The sequence below is a fragment of the Ursus maritimus genome, unplaced genomic scaffold (assembly GCF_017311325.1).
Source record: "Ursus maritimus isolate PB19 unplaced genomic scaffold, ASM1731132v1 scaffold_2, whole genome shotgun sequence".
NCBI classification, from domain to species: domain Eukaryota; kingdom Metazoa; phylum Chordata; class Mammalia; order Carnivora; family Ursidae; genus Ursus; species Ursus maritimus.
Window position 1 is genome coordinate 100,988,402 of NW_024424452.1, and position 9,124 is coordinate 100,997,525.

General features: G+C 58.5%; 1 protein-coding gene across 1 annotated transcript; it reads right to left on the reverse strand.

The window, feature by feature from the left end:
* Window positions 1-310: 310 nt before the first annotated feature.
* On the reverse strand, window positions 311-8,548 carry LAD1 (ladinin 1). Its single transcript, XM_040634511.1, has 11 exons — window positions 8,525-8,548; window positions 7,189-7,454; window positions 5,319-6,150; window positions 4,676-4,780; window positions 3,858-3,901; window positions 2,328-2,400; window positions 2,085-2,222; window positions 1,681-1,767; window positions 1,349-1,423; window positions 1,135-1,231; window positions 311-1,009 (listed from the first exon to the last, which is right to left on the reverse strand). Exons 1-10 carry the CDS (start codon window positions 8,546-8,548, stop codon window positions 1,190-1,192), a joined length of 1,686 nt encoding a protein of 561 aa, XP_040490445.1. The 3' UTR covers window positions 311-1,009; window positions 1,135-1,189.
* Between the last annotated feature and the right edge of the window lie 576 nt (window positions 8,549-9,124).

Below are 9,124 nucleotides of genomic sequence, written 5' to 3' on the forward strand. Positions count from 1 at the left end.
TGTCCTAGATTCTCAGAAAGCTCAGCATTCTCCAAGCTCACAGGGACCACGACATTGGGGGAGGGGAGGACGGGCTGCTGGGAGACCTTGCTGGGGATGCATGGAGGCAGGCGTGGCACTGTACGTGGCGGTTCCACCCCCACCCCACCCCCCCGCCAAGTCACTATGCTAGGACAGGGGGGCAGCCCACGTCAATGTGAGAAAGAGGGGCTGCAAGGAAAACGACACCTGACGCCCCCCCCATCCAGTCACAACAACCTGCTCACACACGGCAGGGACCCCGCTCAAAAGCAAATCCTCCAGAAAGGAATCCACTTTGAAGGTCTTATTAGTCACGCCTGAGAGTGAATGAGTTTATCAGCTCTTTCCTGAGAACAGCTTTTTCAGAGACAGGGTGAAGGGGTTCCACGAAACGGCACTGAGCTCCCGGCCGGAGCAGCAGGCCAAGGACGTGAGAGGCGAACAAAGCAGGGAGACGGGGCACGCGGAAGACACTGCACAGCTCGCGGACGATCTGGCCCGAGGGCCACAGCAGGCTGGAGGCGGGCTCCAGGGACTGCGGTGCGAGGATCCAGGCCTCAGTGAGGGACAGACATCATAGGCACATGGAGGCACCGGCTGCGAGCAGATCGCAGAGGGGACCCTGGAGTTCTCCAGAGACAGCACCGCCCTGACCCTGAAGTGAGCAGGACCTGGACGCCACCTCTGGACAGGCCGTGGAGGCCACATGGTGCTGACGAGAGCCAGTGCTGCGCCCTGGGCTGACACTGGGTCCCAGGATCTGCTGTGCCTGCAGTGGGACGAGAAGGTGCCGGGGCACACCCGCCCCCAGATGCTAGACTGGGAAGGAGGTGGCTGAGTTTCCCCGACACCCCTGGCCCCAGGTCCAGAGGCAGAGAGCGAGCAGGGGCGATGAGAGACGGGGGGTGCTGCTGGCGGCAGGGCCTGGCCTGAGGGAGGGCCCCTGAGATGCAGACTTGCTGGTCGGTCCGGGCAGGGCTCATCACACCTGTGGGGCGGAGGTCTGTCAGAAAAGACAAGGAGGCTCCTAGGGCTGGGAGGGAAAAGGGGTCTCTGGACAGGAAGGCATCCCCTGGCCCAGGCCCACACCCACACAGGTCAGAAATCCCAAACCTGCTTGTTGAAGGGCGCTGGGGTTTTGCAGAGCTGCGGGCAAAGAGAAGCCAGCTCAGGGGTTCAACCAGTGTTCTCGAGGTTGGGTCAAACCAGCCTGAGAGCAGAATCGGGACATTCTGGATACCGGGACTATGCAGTTGGAGGGCTGGGCTGGGGGTGGGGGGCGGGGGGGGCGGGGTCTCCCCAGGGCCAACCCCTCTGTGGCCCTCACCTCGGCGTCCAGGGAGGAGTCTGCTTTCTTTCCCCACTGGGTCCTTTTGGTGGCTGCCAACTCTTTCCGCACCTCCTGGTTGGGGACATCGTGGTGGGAGTGGGGGCGGACTAAGGCAGACTATGGAGGGGCTTGCGATCCCCAAGCCCCCCCCCCCTTCCTGAGAGGGAAGACACCAGACCCACTCCTCCTCTCTTCTGCCTCCCGGCGACACGCTTAGCGCTCCCTACTTCCCATGGGCTCCTCTCCCAGAATGTCTCCGTTTCCCTCAGGGCTGGCTCACTCCGCCGCCCAAGGCCCACAGCACGAGATCTCAGGGAAGGAGAACGTACCTGGGGGTCCTGATCCCCAGACTCCTGGGTCCTGCTGATCCACAGGTTGAGCCTTGATGTCACAACCCCTGAAAGCCTCAAGCTCTCCTGAAAAGAAAGGCTGGCATCTCAGGGCTTGGAGCCGCTGGCAACAGCACGGCGTCTTCAGAGGCCCTGGCACAAGGACACGATTCTACCTCGCCCCCGGAGCCACTCAGCACGTGCCACATACACCCGGGAAGGCACCCAACCCTCCCCCAGGGGTTGCTGTGAGCAGCTGAGGAGCCGGGCTCAGGAATGGCAACTCGCGTCAACGGTGGGTTCTGCCAAAACGGACCCGTGGAAACACGGAGCTTTCTAGTACAGCCAGGGTCCGGTTCTGCCTAATTGGCCTAAAGACACCCGGCTGGGCCTGAGCCCCTCACCTTCCGGCTGGAGGCTGGTTCTGCTCGGCTCTGGCCTACCAGCTCCTTCTCAAAGAGGTGGCGCTTGCTGGCTACGCCCACGGGAGCCACAAAGAACTCGGTGCGGGAGGCGCCAGGAGACTTGACGGATTCTGATCTCTGGAAACACAGAACACAAACGGGTGACCCACGAAGGTGAGGCGCGCACCCCACACCCAGCAGGCTGGTCAAGTACCAAGGCCCCTCCACAAGAGCGCTGCCCACCTGGATAGCTGTGTGGTATCTCTCCAGCTTCTCCCCTAACTTGACCGTGCCCGCCGGGAGCCTCATGCTGGCACTGCGGGGCCGGAGGACAGGACAGGACAAAGCAGGTGAGACCTCTGCCCTCAGCCTGCCCAGAGCCTGAGTAGTGCCCACCCACCCTCTGGACAAAGAGAAGACGGCCCCCCTCGCTGAATGAGACTCTCATGACTTGGCCAAGGTGGAATCTACTAGAAAAGTCCGGGGACTTTCCTCACCTCCCTAGAAACGTCCCACTCAGCAGGACACCGCCAGAAGCAGAGGTATCTGCCATTCCTCCCCGGCATGTCACTTCCACCTCACAGGTCTCCTGAATCTTCCCCTACCTACCTGCCTTCCCCTACTCCCTCTGCCTGCCACCCCAAGCTCTCCCCCTCCTGCCGCCAGAGCACTCCCACCCCAAACAAAGCCGATCCTGTCTTTCCAACTCAAACCTCTCAGGCCACAGGGCAGAGACCAAACTCCCTAGCACAGCATACAATGCTCTCGTGGTCTGTCCCTGCCTCCCCTCCTGACACCAGCGTCCCCCCTGCCCCAACCCCTTTCTCCATGTGCTTATGTGCCAGTTAACCGGATACGTCACGCTTTTCACCCTCTGTGCCTTGACTTGTGCTGGGCCCTCTATTTCGAGGCCCACTCGGAAGTCAACTGCTCTGTGACCTATCCTCTGGCTCCCGCGGGCTGGGCTGTTGCAGCCACTCCAGGGCCCTGCACCTCCCTGCTGGGGGCTGTTGCATGTTTATTGGTCCGATGTGAGGTGCTGGAGAGTAGCAGCCATGTCTCATTCATCTGTGGACCCCCTTGCTGCCACCGTCACCCCAGGCCTAGCGTGGGACAGTGGCCCTCTGCAAATGTTTAGGGGCAGAAGGACACAGCACGAGGGCATGAAATTCCTAATACGTAAGCACAACTGCTTTTCAGACCCCGTTTCAGTTTCTTTTTTTCAAAACACAGTCCTCAAACTACTTGCATCAAAATTACGGGGCATGGGGATGCTTGTGGAACATGCAGATTCCCAGGCCCTGCCCCCTGCATCAGGCCTGCTAAAGCAGACGCTTCCCCTTCCCTGCACTCTTCATAGCCCCCCTCCTGCGAGGCCCTCCTCCCCCTCTCCACCCCAACTTCCTCTACCTTCAGAGCCCCGCCCAAGCCCTGCCTTCAGAGCCCCGCCCAAGCCCTGCACTCTTCATAGCCCCCCTCCTGCGAGGCCCTCCTCCCCCTCTCCACCCCAACTTCCTCTACCTTCAGAGCCCCACCCAAGCCCTGCCTCCTCCAAGAAGCTCTCCCTGATCCCTTCCCTCCCTGTTCCATCTCCTTGGGCCTCTGTCCCTCGTGTCAGTTCCATCTCCCTGCAGGATCTGGAGCCCTAGCCGAGGCCGGCACCTTCCCCTCAGGTACCCTGTGGCCCTGCCTGCGAGTACACGCTGCAGGGCTCAGTGCACACAGGCTGAACGTGACCAGATCAGACCAAGCCAGAGCCTCCAGGCCCCTGACCTGCGGGTTAAGGTTGTCTCTGAGTTGTCTTTCCTGGGGCTCATCTGAAACAAGAAGGAAAGGCTCTGATGAGTGAGAGTCCCAAGGAGGCCAGGGCCCTCCACAAGGGAAGGGCTCAGCTCTCTGAACACTTCCTCCTCCTCCTCTAACCCCCAACCAAACCTCCATTAAAGGCTTTCCTCTCGTCTGGGAGACACCTGCCCCCACCCACCATCACCTCAACCATCTGTTTTCCTGTCTGACTCCCCACTGCCCGTGAGCCCTGCTGGGTGGGGACCACCCCTGATCAACACCAGGCCTCCAGCTTCCTCCCCAGGGCCTGGCACACATCAGGGGCACGAAGCATAGTCCGTCAAAAATGAATGAACCACCCAGCGAACCAAGGAACTGAGAGGAAATATCAGAAGGTAAGATGAGAGTCCCCAGTCCATACACCTTGTACTACTGGAGCAGAGGCAGCGCAGGGAGCTCTAGGAGAGCTCTACCCTTCCCTCCTGCACCAGCCTCCTGGGTGACATCAGGAACTGCTGAAGGCAGGCGTGGGGCCCCTGCCACTCAACCTGCCCAGTGCCCTCTTCCTGCAGCTCTGGCCTTGACCACTAGGTGGGGCTGCTCAGTCTCATCCACACCCACCCCCTGGGTCCTTAACCTGCTCTCCTTCAGTTAATCCAAGTCATCCGCTCTCGGGCACCCTGGGAATTGAAAACCCCTCTCTATCCAAGGGATCCGTTTGACAGCTAACCTAAGGCCCTGATGCTGTAAAAATGCTGATTTCCCCGGCTTGCCCTCCGGTGGACTGGAGACAAAGGTGCTCTCACCCGAAAGGAGATGGTCCTAGAGCTGGAGCGTTTGAGGGAGCTGCTGTAGGTGGCCTGGGTGGGCGAGGATGTGTCCACCTTTTCCTCCTTGCTGGGGATTTTCACCTGGATGGAGTGGGGGAGTGTCACACAGGAGGTCTGGGTGGCCCAAAGCCCATGCCGCCATAGGGACCCCATGTGGCCTGGCTCATCCCAGGAGCTGCAGACGGAAGGCGGGGAAGGAAACAGTCCTGTGTCTCCCTCTGCTGCCTCCCGCCCCTCCACCTCTGCTGTGGGGATGGTGGACACAGTTCTGTGAGGCCAGGCCACCAGACAGAACTTTCTAGCAGAACTCTAGAAGGACCTGAGGCTTCCCAAAAGGCTGCTGGTGTCCTGAAATCCAGGCCCTGGATGAGGACGGGGTGCAGGGTGGCAGGTGCTCTCTGTCACACCACGGATGCCCTTTTCAGCTGCCAGCAGCTTGCCCCTGCTTTAGTGTCTATTCTGACAGTGACGAGGTGACTAGAAGCAGGTAGGGAGAGAGGACACTGCCCAAGTCAGCCTCCATAGTGAGAGGACAAGAAACAGCAAGGGAGCCAGAGGCCACCTGGGGCAGGACAAGAGGGGCATGTGCAGGGCTGGGAGGGGCAGGGGCACTGCCAACCTGGAATGCGATGGGCGGGAGGCGGGAAGCCACAGCCGGAGGGTCCGGCGCCCCCTGCTCTTCCAGCTCGGCCGGGGATGGCGGGCTCTTCTCAGGGAGGACCTTTCCCCTCTGCCCTGTGGTGGTGGGGGGCTGGCCTCCCCCAGAGGCCAGCTGACCCCCTGCCTGGGGCTGCCCTGGGGCGGCCGCCCTCTTTAGGGCCAGCTTTGTCTCGGTGGCCGGGGTCTTCTCTGACACCAGAGACTTCTCAAAGAGCGATGCTTTCTCAGAAACTACTTTCCTTTCCGAGTCTGATGTCTTCCCTGGGGCTGGGAGCTTCTCCGACACACTTGTTTTTTCTAGAACTGACTTCTCTGAGATGGCTCTTTTCTCTGACACAGACATCTTCTCAGGGCCCAGGGCCTTCTCTGAGTTGGAGCTTTCTTCCGAGACCAGTCTCTTTCCAAGTACTAATGTCTTCCCTGGAACAGGGGGCTTCTCGGAGACTGCGGGCTTCTCTGAGGCCTCGTTCTTCCCGCCTTCGGACTCTCGGCCCATCAAGCTCTCTTCCTCCCTGGCCCAGGGGCCCCGCCGCTCCCGGCTCAGTCTCCGGCGGGGTGGCAGCTCCACCTCCTTCTTGGGCGTGAGGGGCTGCGGCTTGGCCTGCCCTGGGCCAGAGCTGTCCCTTCCTTCCTCTGCCTCCGGCAGGCTGGGGGCCTGGGCAGCCTCCACCACCTGCCGCCTCTGCCTCCGCTCCTGCCGGGTCCTGAGGATGGCCTGGATGTCCTCGTCCTCATCTTTAGAGCCTGAGGTTCGTGGCTTGGGCGCCTCTGCTTCCTCCACGCTCGGCAGTCTAGGCCAGAAGATGGGACATGGGGTGGGAGATAAGAATCAGAGGCTATCAGAGCTGGGAGAGACCCTGGGGTGACCTGAGCCCATGGGGAAGCTTCCAGGGCTGTCAGGGAGAGGGTGAGGAAGTAGAGCCCCCCACCCCCTGCCAACTATCACTTAAACAAGGATCACTTCTATCTGCTTTACATACTGGGTTTCCAGGAAATCATCTGAACAAAGCACACCATGTTTTAAAAAGCTGATAAACCCCTATAAGGTCCAACTCTACTGTGTTCAGACCCAATCAATAAACACTGAACAATTACTTTATAGGGCCCCGTGCTGGGCGCTGGAGGGCAAAAGGAGTAAATGCGGTCTTCGCCCCTTAGAGCTTAGGTCAAGACCAGAGACGTTCAGGGATTTGTCAAAGGTCACCCAGATAATGAGCAGTGGAATTGGGAGTAGAACCAAAGCTTCTGACGGGCCACCCTGACCTCCTGTTAGTCACGTGGCAGCCACGGGACTGGAGCCCCTGGGGTGCACGCCTGGTTGTCCCTTCCCTCGGGGACCCAAAGGAACAAGAGGAACATGAGAAGACTGTCCAAAACCTACAGCCCTCGGCCTCCAGCCAACGGAGATTCGTTTTCTCCCTCGCCCCCCTGCCTTCCATGTCGTTTGGGGCAAGTTAATTCACTGTCTGAGCCTCAGCTTCCCAATAGGGTAAGCGATCTCAGCAAGTCGCCGATGTACTCTCGGACATGTCTTTGAGATGTTTCTCCATCTGTAAAGCTGGCTAACGATGCCTCTGTCTCAGGGATACCATAAGGACTGAGTTCTATCCATCCCAGGTGCAGCAAAGTATTGGCTCGTGGACAGTAGGAATCCACAGACGTGGTTCTGCTTCCGAGGAGGGCAGAGCCTGGCTGTGTGGAGGACAGCCCAGCCAGCGGAGCTTATCTTTAGGCCCGTCGTCACATTCCCTAAGCAGGCCAACCCTGCTGTACTCGGTCTGTCTGGGGCCGCTAAGCCCGTCCCCGTCCCCTCCCCCTGACCCGAGCACCTCTGGGCAGCCGGTGTGTCTCCGTTCTGGACCAGCTTGGGAGCCTCGTCGTCCGTGGTGGAGCTCAGATTTCGGTGCCGCCGCCGGCGCTCGCGCTCCTGCTCTTCTTCATCCTCCAGAGTCCACTGCCTGGCCAGGCTGGGGGGAGGGGAGAGGGTCAGTGCAGCCCAGGCCGGAGCCCCGGATCCCTGGATCCCCGGAGCCCCAGTCCCTAGCCAGACCCCTGCGGGGCTGGGAGAAGAGAGCAGGCACCGTCTAGGCCTGGGCTGTGTGGGTCAGTGGGGCGGGGGCGGGTCCCCTTCAGCATACTGGAACCCCACCGGAACTGCACTGGAACCGAGACTGGGCTGAACTGGGACGTGCTGTAAGACACACATGTGTTCCCAAGACTTGATATGAAAACCAGACTGTAAAACATCTCATTAATAATTCTGCATATTGATTACACGTTTAAATGATAATACTTTGGATATACTGGGAAAATGAGATATATTATTAAAATTGATCACCTGTTTCTTTTTATTTTCTTGGTATGTCGTCTACAGAAAATTGACAATTTTAGAGGCGCCTGGGTGGCTCAATCGGTTAAGCGTCCGCCTTCGGCTCAGGTCATGATCCCAGGGTCCTGGGGGGAGCTTGCTTCTCCCTCTCCCTCTGCTCCTCTCCCCCATTTGTGCTTTCTCTCTCGCTCTCCCTCAAATAAATAAATAAAATCTTTTTAAAAATTGACAATTTTAAACGTGGTTCACAGTTGTGGTTCACATTACATGTGTATTAAATTTCAGCTAATGGGACTAAAGGGATTTGGATTGGACCAGGGTTTCTCATCCTGGGCATCACTGACATTTCAGCCAGGTAACTCCATGTGCAGGGGCTGTGCTGAATTATAGGGGCTGAACAACACCCCAGACCTCTACCCACTCGATGCCTTAGCACCGGCTCCCAGTTGTGACAACCAAAAGTGTCTCCTGACTTTACCATGTCTCTCAGGGCGGTCAAAACCACTGCAGATGACAACCACTGGGTTAGACGTGACTCTGGGATCCAGAGTGGGAATGTGGGGCCTCCCTCTCTAGAGGTGACTAGGAACATGAGAGAGTGGGCACAGTTCTGCCTGAAGGAGATGGATACACTTGACAAGTTCCTTTTTCTTTTTGGTCTTGGATTCTCAGATCACATCCATCAATGGACAATCCCAGAGAAACTTTCTCAGACTTTCTCAACAACCCATGGGATTTCTCAGCCATTCAGAGGGGGAGTGCCACAAATAAGACCGATTATACCTAGAAAAGCAGTATCAGCTTCCTTTCTCAGGAGCTCTTTAAGCCTCCCTCACCTTCCAGAACCAGCTTTCACTCATCGGGGAGCAAGGGGACTCCATACACTCGACTTTGGGTTCCTGCCCCCCAGTTACTCTGCATTCACAGAACCAATCAGGCTCTCACAACCAGTCACCCACCCATCCATCTCCTTCCTCACTCACCACCTACCCACCCAGCCGCCTGTCTATCCAAACACCCATCAACTCAGTCACCCCCCATTTCCCTGCCCACCCAGCGATCATCTTTTGTTAAAGATTTATCTATTTGAGAGAGAGAGAGAGCAAGTGAGCAGGCGGAAGACCAGAGGGGGAGGGAGAGGGACAAGCAGAGTCCTCACTGAGTGTGGAGCTCGACTTGCGGCTCAGTCCCGGGACCCTGAGATCGTGACCTGAGCCGAAACCAAGAGTCAGACGCTCAACCGACTGAGCCACCCAGGCGCCCCCCCCATCAATCATCTTTAGTCACCTGCTCTACCAGCCTCCAACCTGCCTCGCTGCCAGCCCACCCCACCTTCCATCCGCCCACACTTCCACCCCAACCAAAGAGCAAATACATCATTGCTAAGCAACTGCAATGGACCAGCAAGTCAGGAACTAGGGAGTTCACAGGACGAG

What these genes read in the sequence shown, in the direction of transcription:
- LAD1 (XM_040634511.1), bottom strand. Translation starts at nt 8,548, where the DNA reads ATGAGTGAAAGCTGGTTCTGGAAG. An exon ending in TCCCGCCCATCGCATTCCAG is followed by an intron (nt 4,781 to 5,318) that starts GTTGGCAGTGCC and finishes CACTCCATCCAG; the next exon opens with GTGAAAATCCCCAGCAAGGA. An exon ending in AACCAGCCTCCAGCCGGAAG is followed by an intron (nt 1,768 to 2,084) that starts GTGAGGGGCTCA and finishes CTTTCTTTTCAG; the next exon opens with GAGAGCTTGAGGCTTTCAGG.